The sequence below is a fragment of the Artemia sp. Qi Xiang Cuo genome, chromosome 18 (assembly GCF_049724085.1).
Source record: "Artemia sp. Qi Xiang Cuo chromosome 18, ASM4972408v1, whole genome shotgun sequence".
Classification (NCBI taxonomy): Eukaryota; Metazoa; Arthropoda; class Branchiopoda; order Anostraca; family Artemiidae; genus Artemia; species Artemia sp. Qi Xiang Cuo.
Genome location: NC_142811.1, coordinates 15908840 through 15929097, shown reverse-complemented (window position 1 = coordinate 15929097; position 20258 = coordinate 15908840). Strand labels below are relative to the sequence as shown.

The following is a 20258-nucleotide window of genomic DNA, read 5'->3' as shown; positions in this document are numbered from 1 at the left end:
TAAAAATTTCAGGGAACATTTAGAGGCTTGAAGAACTAACCCAAATGACACTACGTCCCTCCATATTATGAAAAGGGCATATCTTTAATGTCTTAAGAATGGCCAAGAATATCAACTATTGACTTTCAGGGATTCCATAGGGGGTTCTGAACTGATTCAAAAGTCGCTACGTTCATCTAGTATATGCTTTCCTCGGGCAGCTTTTTGCTACGAGGAGTCTTAAGCTTCAGTACCATTTCAAGCCCAACAAACTATAAAAGGCACAAGAACAGATGCTTTCTAAAGTCATTGTGTCTCCTTTTGTGTTGGTAGTGATCTGTCAACAAAACCCCGGAAATACTTGCTATTTCTGTAATAACAGGTTACTTTACCTGCATTGCTCTTCCAACAACTCAACTATCCTATATTTTGCCATATGTTTGCATAAAAACGACAAAAGATCTAAGATCTTAGTTCAAAGATTTCACTTTTAAGCGTTTTCTGACAAAAGATGTAAGATCTTAGCACACTGATGAGTGAAAAACGGCCCTAATAATACGATCAGCTTATGTGATTTTGGTTACACCAGGGTTGCCACTCTGTGAGAGAAAAATCACTAGATTTTAGTAATTTTTGTTTGATCAGTGATTTACTTCAATTGCCTAGTGATTTATGCCTTGATTTAAGGATTTTTTATTTAGGCAATGTAAAAAATCACTAGAAATACTGATAAATCACTAGGGGTGTCAACCCTGGGCTACATTATTAATATTAACGAATGAAATATCTTAAGCCGAACTGGCAAGCAATGACAAAAAACCAAAAAAGAGAAAAATATATAAAAAAAACAAAAAACAAACAAACGAGACTGTGGCTAGTGGAGAGAAAAGAAAAACAACAGAAACAAAACAACGCGGATATTTCGCCTGTATACAAACAAGGCGTCTTCAGCACGAAAGACACAAAAAAAAACAAGATAAAACTAAAAACCAATAAAACCACCACCAAAAAAAAAAAAAGAAAAAAGTCCACGCGGCGCAAACGACTCCCCGTAGGGAAAAGATGCTAATATATAGTTACTTCAGTGAGGACACCAGAGTAACTCTGGTGTTACTCTGGTGTCCTCACTGAAGTAACTCTATATTAGCATCTTTTCCCTACGTGGATTAGTTTGTGCCCATTGTACATTTTTTTTTTTTTTTTTTTGGTGGTGCTTTTATTGGTTTTTAGTTTTATCTTGTTTTTTTTTTGTGTCTTTCGTTCTGAATACGCCTTGTTTGTATACAGGCGAAATATCCGCGTTGTTTTGTTTCTGTTGTTTTTCTTTTCTCTCCACTGGCCACAGTCTCGTTTGTTTTATTTTTTTTTTGTTTTTGGGTTTTTTTTTTTTTTTTTTTAGAGATTTTTCTCTTTGTTGGTTTTTTATTATTAATATTATAATGACTTTTTTTATTTGAATAAGTTTTTACTTTAGGTTTGGGTCAATATCTTTATAATGTTGTGTGTTATGCATATTGTTGCATTTTTCGAGTCTCCAATTCAAGCCCCACGATTTGGCTTCTTTACGTTTTTTCTGCCAAGTGCTTCTTTGATTTATATGAATAAAGATCCTTAACTCAAATAGGTTTCAAAGCTAATGTCTGCAAACCCTTTAAGAAGTTTCATAGGCAGCGCAATAGCGCTGCCTAAATGAATAATGCTGCCTAAAACAAAACACGTTTAAAATATTTTCTCTTTTTACTTTCGTAAATAAAAAATTATCAAAACTTTAAGGAATAAACATCAGTATATGTCAATTAAACTGACAATTCCTGCTAAATTTTTTTTTCAGTAAAGCGCAAATTATGTTCTGGTCTTGAGAAGACATGTGGGTATCAGCCCCACTCATGAAAATTTCTGCTTGTTTTGAGTTTGACTCGGCTGTTTACTGTAATTCGTTTTGAGTTTCACTTATTCATTGATAGTGATTTGTGGTATATTTACGCTTGAAAGATTATTTGACTCTATTTTTGCTCATTTTTGGCTTAATTGAGCTCTTTACTTTTTTTTGAAAAAAATAATTTTTTTTTTAATTAATGTAATAAAACACAGATTCTTAGCTAAGGTTTCACTTCCGAGTTTCAGGTTTTCATCAGCCAGTGATGATAATTTTTTCATCTTAATCTTTTTTATCCTGTAATATAGGAGTGAAGCAAGACAGCAAAGCAGGTATTCTTCACGTCACGAATAACTCTCAAATTAAATGCTTAAAAAAGCATATTTGCAAAAACAAATTCAAATATGTTTTCTTGTCCAGTTTCACAGATAAAATCGGGAACTTTTATTTTTTGCCTGTTTTGCCATTTTTCTTATCTGTATTTGACGCATATTCTTTTATTGTAAATTTCATTAGCAATTTTAGATAGCAAAAAGAGTAAAAGTCTAAAGCCAACTGTGTCATTTGAGTTTTACTGAAAACGAAATATGTTACAAATATTTTCTTCTGCTCTTAAAATCTTGAATTGCTGGGATTTCACCAATTAATATCATTGTATATCAAATATTCAGTTCAATTTCATTAGTTCTTTCCAAGGACTGTTAAAGACTTTAATAAAACACAAATGACATAGTAGCCTTTATATTTTTACTGTTAGGATAAAGGGAAAGGGGCAGTAGCAAAACTTTTGTTTGTAGTGGTTTTGGTTCGTTTTAAGTTTGATTTGTATATTCAATTTTAGTTTTACTTTTTTAAGATTTATCTATTCATTTATATTGGCATCTGTTGTATGTTTTTTGGCTTTGATTTTTTTTTTATCTAATTTCCGTTCGTTTTGGATTTCATTTATTCTTTAATTGCATTTTTTGGTCGTCTCGAGTTTGAATTATTATGCGAATTTATTTCTGCAGGCGTTAAGTTTAATATGGCCCTTTACTTTTCTTTGAGAAACTTCTTTTTCGGGAAGTTTTTTTTAATCAATTACAATCATATCTTAAACATATAATTTAGTATACTGAAGACGCACATATATAGCAAAAAAACTACTAAAGATCATATACCTGGTCTTCAATTGACCGTGTAAGCTCTTCAATTCGGGACTGAATTTCTACCTTTTCCTGTACATAGCTTCCAGCGGTTACATTTGCAATATCACCTTCATCTTCACTTTTATCACTAAAAATAATAATAAAAAGTCTTTAAGGCACATTTTTTACATTCTGCCAAATTATCTTGATGCCAACAAAAAACATTCTGTGAACTTAGGCATTTTCTTGATTGACATTCTTCGGTCAGAATCTCTGCCGGATAAGGCTCTGGTGGGTCAAAAAATTGTCTGTCAAGCTGCATTTTAAGATCAATCTGGTAATAGCTATAGCAAAAACCAAGGCCTCGAGTATACAGGCTTCAGCTGGGCTTGGGCAAGAATATGGACTTGTAAAAGCAGACTGTGGATAATCGTTTTCAATGCAATTTTCTGACATTTTTCCTCAGACAGAATTTCAAATTTAAAATTAAAAGAAAAGAGAAATATCAGAAATAATTGAGGCTTAGCTTAAAATCATCACAACGCTAGAAAACGTCTTGGATGGTTCTGATTAGATTGAAATTTGCAGGAAGAATTTGGGGTTAGTTCATATCACATTGTTTAAGGCCTTTTTTGTCCCAAATTAATTAAAAGAAACTTTTCCCACAAAATAAGTTTTTCAAAAAAAAGTAGAGAACTCCATAAAACAAAAAATGAGCAAAAATAAAATCAAATTATCTACCAGGCGTGAAAATACCACAAATCAGCGTCGATAAAGAAATGAAACCCAAAACGAACAGAAATTACAATAACTAACTGAGTCAAACCCAAAACAAGCAGAAATTAACATAGGTTGGACTCAAAACCCCTATGCCTTCCGTAGGCCAGAACATAATTTGCATTTTACTGAAAAAATATAAATGTTTTTTACTTTTATAACTTTAATAAAAAAAATAAGATTAACATTTTGATTGCAAAATATCAGTATATGCATATTAAACTGACAATGCATATTTATTTGTATTTTTTCAGTGAATTGCAAATTTTGTTCGGTTAATTATTGTAATTTCTGTTCGTTTTGGGTTTCATTTAGTTATCAATGCTGATTTGGGGTAGTTTCACGCCTGGTAGATTATTTGATTTTATTTTTGTTCGTTTTTTGTTTAATGGAGTTCTTTACTTTTTTTGAAAAACTTGTTTTGTGGAAAAAGTTTTTTTATTGAATTTCTGTTCGTTTTATATTGATATAGCCTTTTCAGGGGAAAAGAAAATAATACTTTAAATCTTTTCGTTTTTTAAGACTTTATAGTTTTGCCTGCTATTTGTAAGCTGGAGAATAATTTTCAATAATTTTTAACAAGATACTCCCTTTTTAAAATCTGGACTCGAATAGCACTGTTTAATTTAGTTTCATACCTCCTCTAGTTGACCCGAAATGGAAAACTTGATACCATTCGCAAAAAAATCTGTTTACTTTCTTCTATAGCTTGGATACACTTATCCTATTGTTATTTGGTTAAATTTTAAGAGCAGAAATGGGAGGGTTGGCGTGGGAGGGTGGGAGTGGAAGGGGGATTAGTGGCCCTCAAATCACATTCGACTATTAAAAAGGGCATCAACCCTTTCTATTTTCAATCGAATAAACCCTTTTCGAAGTTCCCACGACAACTCCCTCAATACGAAGTGCCCTGGTCTAAACAACAATAACAACAAAAAATAATATATTATACCCGCATCGATCTTTACTATAAAAATGTCAAACCTTCCAATCACTAGGCCTTTCGATTTCCAATCGAATAAGCCCTTTTGGAAACGACAACCCTTTCTATAAACACCTTATATGCCCCCAGGGCATAAATTACAACCCTTATCCTAGGGTCTGTTAGGGCGGTTGTCATCCTCTAAGACCGAATTTCCGGAACTTTCAACTACGTTAAACAACATGGCTATCTCAAAATTTTTATCGGATGTGTTTGGGGAAATGGTGGGCATGAAAGGGGCAGTAGTCGCTCTCCAATCACTTTCAACTATTAAAAATAGCCCTAGCCCTTTCAATTTCCAAGCAAATGAGCCCTTTTGAAGTTTCTACGACAAAACTATCAATAAAATTTTATAAGCCCCCAGGGCCTAACTTACAACCCTTGCCCTGAGTGCTTCGGGGGGGGGGGTTGTCATTCTCAAAGATCTACTCTACAGAACTTTCTGCACTGGGGGCTCTGAGGGGGTTATCATCCTAAAAGACCTAATTTCCAGAACTTTCAACTACGTTGAACAAAATGGATATCTCAAAATTTCGATTGGATGTGTTTGGGAAATGGTGGGCGTGAGAGGGGCGTTAGCCGCTATCCGATCACTTTCAACTATTAAAAAAGCCAATAACCCGTTCAATTTCGAAATGAAAGAGCCCCTTTGAAGTTTCTACGACAACGCTTTCAATAAAAACTTTATATGCCCCCAGGGCACAACTTACAGCCCTTGCCCTGAGGGCTGTGGGGGAGAGGTTGTCATCCTTAAATACCTAATTTCAAAAACTTTAAACCACGTTGTATAAAATGGCTATCTAAAAATTTTGATTGGATCTGTTTTGGGAAAAGGTTGGCGTGAGGGGGGGGGGGGGTTAGTTGCCCTCAAATCACTTTCGACTATTAAAAAGTGCACTAGCCCTTTGAATTTCAAATCGAATGAGCCATTTTTCAAGTTTCTACGATAAAGATTTTATACCGACAAAGATTTCGACAAAGATAAAAACCTTATATGCCGCCAGGGTATAACTTATAATCCTTGCCCTGAGGGTTGTGGGGGAGTGTCCTCCTCAAAAATATGTTTTCTATTTTGAAATCAACTACACTGAACAAAATGGGTATCTCAAAACTTTTGATATGTTTGGGGCAATGATGGGTGTGTGGGGGGGGGGGGCTAGTTGCTCTCTAAACACTTTCGACTATTAAAAATGACACTAGCCCTTTGAATTTCCAATCGCCGAATGAGCTTTTCATTGAAGTTTCTACGAAAACGCCTTCTTTAAAAACCTTATATGACCCCAGGGCATAACTTAAAACCCTTGCCCTGAGGGCTGTGGGGGAGTGCCCTCCTTAAAAACATTTTTTCTATCTTGAAATCTACTACGCTGAACAATATGGCTATCTCAAAATTTTGATTGGATGGGTTTGGGAAAATGATTGGCGTGGGGGGGGGCGCTAGTTGCCCTCCAATTACTTTTGACTATTAAAAAGGGCAATAGATTTTTGAATTTCCAATCGAATGAGCTTTTTTTGAAGTTTCTACGACAACGCCTTCTTTAAAAACTTTATATGTCCCCTGAGCATAACTTAAAACCCTTGCCCTGAGGGCTGTGGGGGAATGTCCTCCTCAAAAACATATTTTCTATCTGGAAATCACCTACGCTGAACAAAATGGCCATCTCTAAATTTTGATTGGATGTGTTTGGGGAAATGATTGGCGTGGGGGGGGGGGCTAGTTGCCCTCCAATCACTTTTGACTATTAAAAAGGGCACTAGCTCTTTGAATTTCCAATCAAATGAGTATATTTTGAAGTTTCTACGACAAAGCCTTCTATAAAAACCTTATATGCCCCCGGGGCATAACTTAAAAACCTTGCCCTGAGAGTTTTGAGGAAGTGTCCTCGTCAAAAACATATTTTCTATCTGGAAATAAATTACGCTGAACAAAATGGCTATCTCAAAATTTTGATGTGTTTTGGGGAATGATGGGCGTGGGGGGGCTAGTTGCCCTCCAATCACTTTCGACCATTAAAAAAGGCTACTAGCCCTTTGAATTTCCAATCGAATGAGCATGTTTTGAAGTTTCTACGACAACGCCTTCTATAAAAACCTTATATGCCCCAGGGCATAACTTAAAACCCTTTCCCTGAGGGTTGTGGGAGAGTGTCCTCCTCAAAAATATATTTTCTATCTGGAAATCAACTACGCTGAACAAAATGGCTATTTTGATTGGATTTGTTTGGGGGAATGATAGGCGTGGGGGGGCTAGCTGCCCTCCAATCACTTTTGACTATTAAAAAGCGCTCTGGCTCTTTGAATTTCCAATCGAATGAGCATTTTTTTAAGTTTCTACGACAACGCCTTCTATAAAAACCTTATATGCCACCAGGGCATAACTTAAAACCCTTGCCCTGAGGGTTTTGGGGGAGTGTCCTCCTTAAAAATATATTTTCTATCTGGAAATCAACTACGCTGAACAAAATGGCTATCTCAAAATTTTGATTGGATGTATTTGGGGGAATGATGGGCGTCGAGGGGGGGGGGGCTGGTTGCCCTCCAATCACTTTCGAATATTAAAAAGGATACTAGCCCTTTGAATTTCCAATCGAATCAGCCTGTTTTTAAGTTTCTACGACAACACCTTCTATAAACCTTATATTCTCCCAGAGCATAACTTAACACCCTTGCTCTGAGGGTTTTGGGGGAGTGTCCTCCTCAAAAACATATTTTCTATCTGGAAATCAACTACGCTGAACAAAATGGCTATCTCAAAATTTTGATTGGATGTATTTGGGGGAAGAATTTTTTGGGAGGGGGCTAAATAAATATAGCAAAAATCTAATTTGACAATTTGAATGACAAGTACTTATACCTTTGTACTCAATAAGCCATGGCTAATTGTATTCGGAAACCTTACATATTTAAACCAATAAATTTCGGAAACCTTAGGATTTCAAAGGGTGCCGCCGGCGCTCCTTAAAACCTACCTAAATACATCCTTGTTTCCTCCGGACGACAGCAAAGATTGACTACCATGTGTTAGTGACACTCTCTTACAATTTGGAATGTTAAGACAGATAAAATTTCGTAAATTTCAAGTGGGTATTTAGAAAATTTGTAGAAAAAAAAACTGTACTTGCTTCTTTTAAAAATTACTGTTGAAGCGTTTTATCTTTTTCAGTTTTGTCTTGCATCTTTTTCCACGTTATAAAGTCTGAAATGTTGCCTTAAATCCTTTTTTTACATTTTTAGGTACCATATTAAAAATTCTCGCCTAATTAACAGATTTTTCCAAAATATTGGGAAATTAGCTGGGCTAACTCTTCCATTTCCGCGAATGAGGATGAAATTAACGACTTGAGAGTAAATTTATCTTATTCCATAAGAAACCAAAACCTTGAAGATCAGCTGCTCTTTACCTTAATACTTTCTACTCTTTGGAAGTGTCTACGAGGAATTTTGTACGGCCCTCTGTTGCTTAGAAAAAAAAGTCCAGTTTGGTCCTAACGCACACGTCAGCACTTCTTCTGATAAACAAGTCATCCCATGACCGAAATTATCTCATTACGCTTATTTTTTCTCACTGCCGTTAAAGTCTAAATTCTCTCTGAAACTTGCGTTTTTAGCGTCTTAGATAAAATAAATTCCTAAGTGACTGTTTAATCATTTGTTCAATATCTAGGTTTATCTCTCTGTAACTTCATTAAAGAAAAGTTAAACCTAAGTAAAGATCATAATTTCCACCGAAAATTCAAAATTTACCTGTTTTCACATAATTTTAACCAATCAAGACGAAACCTAAGCTGTTACTGCAAATCAGCGAAATTTGAAGCTGGGTTCAAACAGTTCGTGGTAACGAGCTGTAAGTAAAGAGCGACGCGGCTGAATAATAACCGAAACACTAAAAATACAAAATTTGACATCAATGGATATATCAAAAGGATCGGCTTATTAGGCTGATTCCAAACATACGAGATTTATTAAATTTGTTATTACCCATCAAAAGCTACAAGTCTAAGAAAATTTGTCTCATTTTCAAAAAAGGGGAGAAAACCCCCCTAAAAATAAGGAAATCTTAATGAAAATCACTCATAATAATGATTATGCGTAGCCTATCCAAAAACACTATTGCAGAAGTTTCAAGCTTCTATATGCAAAATGTGGAATTTTGTATTTTTTCCCATAATAAAAATCACGGATGTGTGTTTATTTTTTTTTTTTTTTTTCAGGGATGACCGAAGAGTTTTTTTTTAAGTGACCGAAGAGTTGGAATAATTTTAGAAAAATAATTTGTGAACTTACTGAAGGTGTCTTAGGGAAGGAAGCTAGAACTGCATCTAAGAATTTTAGTGAAAAAGCTTTATGTTTTATAGAAAGGAAAAAGGACTTGTACAAGAATTACCTTAGTGATAGATCATATTAAAACAAAAGGAATGTAAAGAAAGTGGAGAATGCATTCAAATATGAACTAAGGAGGTGTGAAGTGGAGGCCGTGGATAAAACTGCCGAGGATCTAGAAGATGCAGCTAGACGGCATAATAGTAAAATATTGTACTGGCATGTTAACAAGTTGATAGGCAGTAGTCAATGCGGACTTGGCCGATCTAAAGATATGAACAGTACCACAATTAGCGATAAGGAAAAAACTAAAGAGAGATGGGCCGAACATTTTAAGAATTTGCTTAACCGAGGGAGAGTTGTAGGAAGAGATACAGAGGAAAATTAAAGAGTTCGTTGTGCATCGGATGAGGTGGAGGATTTCTATTAAGAGGAGAAGTTGATAACGGTGCTAAAAGGATTAAAGAATAATGAGGCCCTAGGTACTGATAGGGCTCTTAATAAGTTTCTTAAATATGGTGGCTCTGAGGTTAGAAATAAATTACTGAAGATAATGAATATGATTTTTGAAAAAAGGGAAGTACCTAGCGATTTTAGGAAAACTTTAATTAAGCCTCTCTATAAGAAAGGTGATAAAAATTAGTGTGGTAATTATAGAGGCATTAGACCGGTCTCTGTAGGAAGTAAATTACTTAGTAATAGGATATTTTTTAGACTGAGAGATGCCGTAGACAAAGTTTTAAGAGAAGAACAGTGCGGTTTTAGAAAAGGTAGAGGATGAGTCGACCAAATTTTCACTCTTAGGTTAATAATTGAGAAGTGCCTGAGTTTTCAAACACCTCTGGTCCTCAGTTTTATAGATTATGAGCAAGCGTTCAATTCTGTTGATAGAAGAGCTTTAGCAAAGGTATTATTCTTGTATGGTATACCAGACAAATACATTAAAGTGTTTAGTGCTATGTACGAGAATAACACTGCTGCGGTTAAGGTAGGAAATGAGGTTAGCAGCTGGTTTTGTATTAAATCAGGAGTTAAGCAGGGTTGTGTTCTTTCCCCATTTATAGGGATTGTTTTGATGGACTTTGTCTTAAGGAGCACAGGAAAGGCAATGGGAGACCACGGAATCAAATGGGGAGGAAAAAGTTTCCTAGACTTAGATTATGCTGATGATTTAAGCATTCTATATGAAAGTGTGAGCAAAATGAATGAAGTTATAGAGGTTTTGCGAGTTCACGGTGCTAGAAAAGGTTTGAAAATTAATATTAAGAAGACTAAGTCAATAAGGCTCGGAATAAGTGAAGATGAAAAGGTGAAGTTGGGTAATAAAAAGATTGATCAGGGGGACAGCTTCAATTACCTTGGCAGTATTATTAGTAAAGATGGTGGGAGCAGTGAAGATGTCAAAAGTAGAATAGCCAAGTCTCAGGGTGTTTTTTCACAGTTAAAAAAAGTATGGAAGAATAGGAAGATAAGTCTGCAAACAAAGATTAGAATATTAGAAGCTACAGTGATGACAGTGGCCAAATATGGCTCTGAAGCATGGGCGCTCCAAAAAGTGGATGAAGATTTGTTAGATGTTTTTCAGAGAAATTGCTTAAGGTCTGTTCTGGGTACCCGGCTGACTTACCATATTTCAAACAATAGGCTATACAAAAAATGTGGTTCAATACTGCTCTCTAGGGCTATAATGAAATAAAAGGTTGAGGTGGTTAGGGCACGTTGTGCGGATGAAGGATGACAGATTGCCGAAGATTGTTCTTTTCGGCCAATCGTCTAGGGCTAAACGGAAAGCAGGTCGTCCTCGTCTTGGGTGGGAGAACGTCATAAAGAAATATTTAAAGGAAATGGGAACTTCATGGGCGGGTGTTAAAAGGGATGCTTTGAATAGATTGGGATGGAGGAGGAGCGTGCGTAGCTGTGTTGGCCTCAGACGGCTTGGTGCTGCAGTGAGTTGTTAGTAGCAGTAGTAGTAAAGAGACAGAGGGAAACTAGCCCCCCTCCCACTCCTTTTTTCCAAAAATCGTTGTGTTGAAATTTTGAGATAGCAATTTTGTTGAGCATAGTTGAAAAGTCCTCAAACTAGGGCTTTTGAGATAACATACCCCCCCCCCCCAAGCCGTTGGGGATAGGTCTTTAAGCTATAAAATTGGCCAATTGTTTATGTATAGTATTGTTTATTGGGAAGTATACAGACACTTTTTTTTTGGGGGGGGGGAAGATTTTGTTCTTGAAGTTGGTTTCCTTGGGTATAATTTTCAGTATGGAGGGAAACTTTTGGGTGAACTTTCCAGGGAAAGTTTTACGCTTGGAGAATTTGACAGAATCCCTATACAAAATTCTTTTTATTTGACTTAGTTTCTCTTTGCCTACTTAATCTTGCATATATAGATATTCCAGGGGAATTGTCCAGGGGAAAACTTGAGCGCGTTTAGATTTCCGGGAAAATATTTCAATGGAAGGGGGGATATTCAGAGCAATCGGAAAATGATTAGAACTTAATGTATTTTTCAAATGAAAGTATGCCAAGGAAAATTTTTCAGGCTGAATCTTCTGCAAAAAATATTACGGAGGGGCGGGGGGAATTTTCAGCGAGGATGGAATTGTTTGTAAGGAATTTTATGGAGGGAGGGGGTGTATTTATATGGGAGGAACTTTCCACGGAGCAGTTTCCCGAGAGGGGAGGGAGATTTCCATGGAGGGTGAACCAGGTTTACCGGCATTATTTGAAAAACGACCATAAGTTAAATAAGGAAATAGTACAATTGACGAATGAAAGATCTTAAGCCGAACCGGCCAGCCATGACAAAAAACCAACAAAGAGAAAAATATCTAAAAAAAAACAAACAAACGAGACTGTGGCCAGTGGATATAAAATTAAAAAAAAATAAAAAAAAAACCGGGTTTTTTTCGCCTTTATACAAACAAGGCTTATTCAGCACTAAAGAAACACAAAAAAGAAAAAAAAAAAGAAAAACAAAACACAAACAAACCAACCCACCAAAAAAAAAAAAAAAACAACAAAAATGTACACACGGCCCAAAAAACACCACGTAGGGCAAATTTTCTAAAATATATTTAACTCAGTGAGGACCCCAGAGTAACGGAGGAAAAATAAAAAAACTGTAAATTACTTTAATTATTCAGTTGCGAAATAATCCTTTTGTTAGCTATTACTGAAGCAAATCGTTTTGGTCTAACAGGTAAAATAGTCCCCTGGTGATTATTTAAAATCTTTACTCCCTTATTGACAATTGATTCACTCTTTAGAAGGTTATCATAAATTGGGTCAATATTTAAATTACCCGTGTCCCTATTTATGGAAAGGTTAGCAAACATATGTTTTTTAATTTCTATGGCTTCCCTGGCCCATTGGGTGTACCCCTTATCATTAGAAATAGCCAAGGCTTCATCAAATTTTACAAAATGGTCTGGTTGAAGCCAAATATGCTCTGCTAAAGCTGAAACGAAAGTTTCTGGAGGCTTGCTTAATTGTAGGGTTTTTTCTATTGAATTACGGTGTTCAATAAACCTTTCAACAAATTGTTGGTGAGTCCTACCAATATAGAACTTCCCACAAGAACACGGAATTTTATACACCCCACTTACTAAATTTCCCCGAGTTAAATCCTTACCAGAACTAAAAAAACTACCCATTGGCCTCAGCGATTGGAAACATGTATCAATACCAAATTTACGTAAAACCCGTGAAAGTTTCTCCCCCAAACCAGGTACATATGGTAATGAAATGAAGCTTTTTGATACAACTAAATCTAAAGACTGAGAAACCTCAATAACCCTACTATTATGTTTGGCCCGTCTATTTTCAATTATTTTATCAATGAACTTAATTGGATAACTATTACAAAATAAAATATCCCTCAAGTATAACAATTCTGAATCCAGAAATTCCTGGGAACAGATTTTAAAGGCTCTATCCACTAGTGAAATTACAACCCCCTTTTCACCGACATAGGGTGGCAAGAATGAAAATTTAAATACCTATCATTGTGCGTAGGTTTTCTGTAAATCGAGAAAAGTAAATGGAAATCCCTTTTAATTAATAAAATATCCAGAAAAGGTAATTTATTATTATCCTCAAATTCAACTGTAAATTTAATATTATTATCAAAACTATTTAAATGCTCTCCACTGGCCACAGTCTCGTTTGTTTGTTTTTTTTTTTTTTTTTTTTTAGAGATTTTTCTCTTTGTTGGTTTTTTGTAAGGAAATAGTATTTTCAACTGAAAATAATAAGCAACATTAAAACCCAAAACCAACAAAATGGTAATTAATACACAAAATAAACTAAGTCTTGAATGGAAGAACGTGAAATCTTAATTAGGTTTTGCTGGGATATTAAGATCTCAATTAAAGATTAAATGATGTTTCTCTTAAGAAAGCGGACCGTATTTCTTAAAACTTGGGATTAGGCTCATTAATTGTCTAAAATTGAAGCGTGTTTCCACTGTCTTAACAAAATTTGGGAGCACTTGTTCTTACAGACATGCATACGTAGACCTGTATGACATTGCTTCTCCTAGTTGTTGGTAAACTTCCCAATTAAGACGAAATGTTCTTGGGGAGAATTGAGTGCGGATTTGGAGCATGATATTAAAATATTTCAAAGAATAAAAAAAAAATCTTTTCCTATTAGGGTCAATCCCCGCCAAATCATCCAATCGTGACTGCGCATGAAATTCCAATTTAGCTGAAAAAATTCTCAGCTGTTCTCTTCATTGATAGTACACACAGGATTTTTTTTTTTTTTTTTTGAAAGCTAGTTTTTCGGGAAAAAATTTCCAAAGTTTCAAAATTCGCAAAAAACGAGGTTTTTTGAAAAAAAATCCAAAAAGTTGGTATTTTTTTCCACTTATTTATCCAATTATCTACATAGCCAAGAGAGGTTGGATAGAAAAAAATTGAGGCAATCCGATAACGACGGAAGAACTGACGGCCACCCGAAGTTTTTGAACCCTTGTGCGAAAAAGCAGAACTTCAAAAATCTGTAAATTCTTAACGGTAAGAGCTAGGATACCATTTTTTTTTTATTCTTGTCCTCTTGTCACCAGGTACAAAGGGAAGTTTTGCATTTTGTCCTAATGCTTTTAGTTTCGGAGATATTTTCATAGAATTTTGACAAATTGTGAAAATTGTCACTTTTCATCCCCAAAAAAAGCTCTGTAGGCAACGTGATCCAGGAAAACTACTTATTAGGTCCTAAACTACCAAACATGACCTACCTGAAACCGTAAAAACCTCGATGGAAAAATTCGATCCTGATTTTTAAAAGAAGATTGAAGTTCGACCGTTTTCAAGTTTCCTGTTATCATAAAAATGCAGATTCTTCTATCGCCAATTATTGCATTTTTATTTGGTTAGCGAACATATCTTTTAATATGGGCACTCATGCTGTATCTCGTGTAACCAATCTCAAACTTTTCTAGTTTGAATGTAATTCATCAATTCAGGCACCTGGTATTCTTAGTATGTAGCATAGTATACTATAGTTTTTTAGCCTACCCTTCATGTGAACTTGTCCGGAAATGGCTGATTTTATATTTCTTGAAACAAATAGACGCTTCTTCAAAACTACTTAGATCAATTAAGTTAGAAAAAAATGAAATAATGAAAATAAAACAATTAATGGTTGCTTTCTCGGCTTTTCTTCTTGTAAGTTTTGAATGTTTCTGTAACAACGGCTACTACATCTGGCTCTAAAACAAAGTTTCTTGCGGAGCGACTACGAGACTCAGGAATAGGCAGCTTTTGTAGTAAGTTAGCAGCTGGTACTATGCACGTGTCGTCAGGCCAAGGCCAACGAAAACTTGAGCATGGTCCATTTGGGTGCATAAACTTAGCTTCAACTTCGCCACTCTCCTCATCAATGCTTACAACACACCCCACCCACCAATCAGAGCCATACACACCGGCTACGTAGTCTCCCGAGTCCAGATCGGTTAAAAGGACGTTCTCGAAATCTAACCGCAACACAATAAATTCTTCTCTTGGCAAGATAGTACCCAAATCCGATAAAACGCAAGCACTGATATTATTTTTGCCTTTGGGCCTAAAACTGTGAAATGACTGAGTTCCAGGAATAGTAATAGCTTTCTCAAAGCGGTCTTCGAGGCAACTTTCAAAGTTTCCATTAACGTTATTTGACGAAACCCAAAATACTGTAATGTTGGGTAGGGACTTATCTGCCCACTCATAAAGATCGTGTGCCGTAAGTATCTGATTGTCAAATGGTCTTTGCAAGCTGGCGCGAGCTGCTAGTCTTTTCACAGTACCGCCAATCCCATCACACACATTCTTTCCATGACACGAAGCAAAGAAATTCCACTCAGCATCTAACCCAAAGTCACTGAAATGGCAGCTCAAATTTGCAGTTTTTTCTGTTTTTGTACTGGGATCCTGCACCGTCGCTGAAATAATAGATTTTGCAAAGGCCGGGAATCATAGCCTTAACGTGAAGCAATACGACTTTCAAAAAAGCGTGAACAGCAGCAGTGTTATGGTCCATGTGGTCGCTGATAACACACAAACTGTTGCTGAACAGGCTATAACCCCTACGCCAATATACCACAAACGGATGTAATGTTGCCTGAGAATTTTCCCAGTGAAAACCCTGAACTGCGTCTTGGACCAAAAAGGAAAAATTTTCTGCAAAGTCTAAAAGCAGGAGGACCTCATTGGAGCAGAGATTCTGCTTTAGTTGGTCTATGTAATTTTGCTGACGTACTGAAATGAAATGGTGTACTGTAAGGTTCCGGATTGACTCGACGAAATTCGGTATGAACACATCTATCGTTTCTTCTACTTGTCTAAGAACTGTTCGGTCCACATGTACCCACTCTTTATAGGTCACTGAATTAGATTCAGCTAGTTCCTCCCAGAGAAAACTCTCCAAGTTGTTTTGTTTATCAACACAGACAGTGCACTTGTGTAGCATGCACATTTCATTTCTGATAGAGCATACAACTTTGGACATCAAATCCTCGAGCGAAATCCTTATATCAGCGCCTAATGATTTAAGCTTAGCATTTTGGTGGTACAGAAAAACACATACCGAATGAACCCCACTTGAGCCAGCTGTAACACACCAGGGTGGCTTAAGCTCAGCAAATTTGCTGCGTCCGATTTTGAAATCCGGCTTGTCCTCATTGTCCTTCTTAAATAACTCGTAAAGTTCAGAAATATTGGCCAGCAGTAATTTCTTTTGTTTTTGTTCCCTTTTGCCATCGATTTTTACGGAGACGAAATCTTTCTTGCCTGGAAGCTACCGGCTGTTGACGTCAGATTCATAAAAGTCCAGAACAGCCTGAACTACATGTGGCTTAAGAACATTAGGTGGCTTTTTTGAGGTCAAAAGAGGCAATATTCCTCCCTCCTTTCTGATATTCCTAGCTTTTCTAACAAGGTATTCCGATACTTGGAAAAAATCAGATACTTTTTGCCGGGGCCATGTCGGAGGCACTAGAGTGAGAAGACTAAGTTTCCTAGATAATGCATCCGAGGTTTCAAGTTTGGTTTTCAGGGAAATACAGAAATCCTTTGTTTCTGTGTCGTTCATCAGAAAGGGGACAGATTCTTCAGCAGACTCCATAGAATTCTGAACCAATGACGAAGCTATGCATTTGCGCTTCAGCACAGGAGAGGAAGTAGCACTGGTTGGAACACTCAAAGCGACATTAATGATTTTGGAAACGGATTCTGCAACTGTTTCGGACTTCCGTTTAACGTAGTCTTTTTTTTGTCCAACAGAGAGTTTTAAGGAATAACGCTTGAGCGGCGAGGTCCCAATATTTTCAAATAAACTTGAAACAACTGTAGCTGCGATCGCTGCAGATTTTCTTCAGGAACAATCAGGCTGGGAATTGTATGAGAAAGATCCGTCGTTAGAAACTTGGGGGATATTAACAATGTCATCATCGGACTCTTCGTAGGCACGATCGTCAATTTCGGTGCGTCATTCAGCACACACCTTGTAACCGGGAATAAGTTTGAAACGAGACAAGGTTCTAGCGTTTTCTAGTGTTATAGCTCTTGTTTCTTTCCGAGGACAAGAGGTGTGCAACTCAAATGGATCACAGCAGATTCTCGGAACAGCCTTAGCAAACTGATGAAGGTAGAATTGCTCATGATGAAAGCAAATACGCTCTATGGAGCTAATAAATGTTCTCAATAAAATTGTCTCGCGACTCTGATCTGAAAGTTCGGTAAATTGTCTAAGTCCTTCTTTGCGAAAAAATGTTTTCTTGTGACACTCGCTATTTAAATGAAGTCCAACACAACATTTTTCAAGAACTATTTTTTCTAATTCCGACATCTAACAATCCTCACAGTACGGTATGAATTATACTTCATTCACGGTCAATAGCAATTATTCGACTGTGAGTGAAATATCTGAACTTCAAATAATTCGATGACGCATCCCACTAGCTTACTCTGGAGAAAGAAATCGGTCAATTTGTGTGATTTCGATATTTGAATAAACTGCTTGGCAACAAAGAATTTAAACTTGCAGCAGTTCATTCCGCATGCATTTTGTTAACTTGAAAAACGGTCCAACTTCAATCTTCTTTTAAAAATCAGGATCGAATTTTGCCATCGAGGTTTTTACGGTTTCAGGTAGGTCATGTTTGGTAGTTTAGGACCTAATAAGTAGTTTTCCTGGATCGCGTTGCCTACAGAGCTTTTTTGGGGATGAAAAGTGACAATTTTCACAATTTGTCAAAATTCTATGAAAATATTTCCGAAACTAAAAGCGATAGGACAAAATGCAAAACTTCCCTTTTTACCTGGTGACAAGAGGACAAGAATAAAAAAAAATGATATCCTAGCTCTTACCGTTAAGAATTTACAGATTTTTGAAGTTCTGCTTTTTCGCACAAGGGTTCAAAAACTTCGGTTGGCCGTCAGTTCTTCCGCGGTTATCGGATTGCCTCAAATTTTTCTATCCAACCTCTCCTGGCTATGTAGATAATTGGATAAATAAGTGGGAAAAAAATATCAACTTTTTGGATTTTCTTTTTCAAAAAACCTCGTTTTTCGCGAATTTTGAAACTTTGGAAATTTTTTCCCGACAAGAGAACAGCTGAGAATTTTTTCAGCAAAATTGGAATTTCACGCGCAGTCACGATTGGATGATTTGGCGTGGATTGACCCATTAGTTTAGCATCTAGTAGAAGTTTCTATTAGTATTTTTGTTTCTAGACATCTTTTAACATTGTTACCATCAGTTGTTGACAAAAAAATTGGCTATCCAAAATAGAAAGTGTAAGAAAGCATGAATATTGTTGAGAATTCATTTTGGCTTTGAACGGCCGAATCAAGTTGAAAAAACATGGCTTAATTAATTAAATACTCCAAGGCAAAAAGATCTGAAGCGTTTGATCTTCTATAAAGACCAGAAAATAATCACCCCTATGTACGCATAAAATTAAAAGTCCCCTACCTCCCCCTCATAAGACCCCAGGCAAAGCTTAAAGGGTTTCATATAGTTTGAGAAATCTTTTAGTGAAATCCCAATAGCCCCTATTGGCAGATTATCAATTCGGTATGTATAAATTTGTACTCCTCAAGTTATCAACATTACGACTAAAACCGAAAGCTTACCTTTCACTAGAAATGACATCGTTAGACAAAAGGTTTTTTTTCGCTCTTTCTTCCTTCCCTATAAGAGATTCTGCCTTCCTTAGCTTCTGCTTATCTTCTTCCTTGTCATAAGAAACATCAAACTGGCCATTCTTCTCCAAGACAGCAAATTTGAGCTGAGTTTTTGATTTTATTTCACTTGGTGACCGAAATTTACTCGCATATTTTGTTTTGCCTTTTTGTTCTTTTTCGTCAAACTCTTCATTGGCATCCTTTACTACAGACAAATCCGAATCACTCCACGCTCGTTCAGACCTTAGCTGTTGACTTGCCTGGAAGCAAGATAGGAAATGGACAGACCCTGAGGTTGAAAGTACATTTAGAAAAAAATTACCGTGAATAAAAGCCTTTAAAATAACTTGACAATTAATAGATTTTACTGCTATAATTCAAATTTTATTCAGATTTCCTGATTCAAGTTATGAGACTGATCAACTAGTAAAAGACATTACCCTACTGCAGATTAAAAGTATATCTTACGGCTGTCGAAAAGTATTTTGTGAAAATGTATGAATTCATGATCCCATTTACTTGTAAACACAATTGAAACTATAGATACAACTAAATATGTTTTTCTCAGAGATACTAGACCTTTGGATACTCCCATCCCCACCCTACCTCAAGATATGACTGATCCAAACATTTCCTACTATCTTAAGACAATGAATCTTTTGCTGTCTTGACAGAACTAACTCCTGTCTCCTCTCAAATTTATATGCACATGTTTTGATCTCACTGAAGGGTTCACCTAACATCTTACTTCACAGGTTATCACATGGTACCAGAATTGGTAAGCTCTCGTCCTGACTTTAGATGTCGTTAGGTCTCAAAGTTGGAAGACAACTGTCCTGAGTTTAGATCCAAAGGAGAACCAGCCCAGGTACCAAAGGCCTAAGTTTAGGGCAAATCGAAATTTTCATCTGGTCCCAAGTAATCATTAGGAAAATTCTACTTTTCAAACTTTATCGTTATAAATTATTAAGTGTAAATAAATTCATTGTTTTTTACTTTATGGCCCAAACTATAGAAATAACTTACCTTGGAGCTAATGCTCGATTTGAAAGGAGATTCAAAATAAACATTTTCTGTTCTTGATTTTTTAGGTTTTTTTCCCTTTGAAGGAGAGTCGGATTTTATAGGTAGAGCAAAATCGATGTTAGACCCAGAAAAGGCAGGCAGCGATAAGGTCGAGCTCCATGGTTTCTTCTTCCAATCTTTACCTATAAAAATGTTATTTAGAATTTCCATGTACCTAACATTTATACAGTTATAGTGATGTAGTTTCTATATCTTGCGTTTTCTTGCCGTGAACATTTGCCAGCATCCTATTTAAATAGTCTGTAGCTTTATAAACAGAAATTACTTATGGGAGTCTGACATTGAGACGGTTTGGTCATACCATGGGTCAATATTCCCCATCGTATACATGATTTGCTTTACTTAGTCACTTAAGTCCTATCCATCTTCATTTTACTTGTTGGGATCACTTTTACTGGATTTAATCCAGTAAAAGTATTAGGCCTTTTCGCTGAATTTCGCA

General features: G+C 36.1%; 1 protein-coding gene across 1 annotated transcript in view; it reads right to left on the bottom strand.

The window, feature by feature from the left end:
• DZIP1 (DAZ interacting zinc finger protein 1) overlaps positions 1-20258 on the bottom strand; it is a 197446-nt gene that overhangs the window by 6134 nt on the left and 171054 nt on the right. The window contains exons 8-10 of the mRNA XM_089104600.1: positions 19757-19938; positions 18680-18990; positions 3016-3130 (exon numbers count right to left, since the gene is read on the bottom strand). Of these exons, the coding sequence (XP_088960726.1) occupies positions 3016-3130; positions 18680-18990; positions 19757-19938 (608 nt within the window). The remainder of the gene's footprint in view (positions 1-3015; positions 3131-18679; positions 18991-19756; positions 19939-20258) is intronic.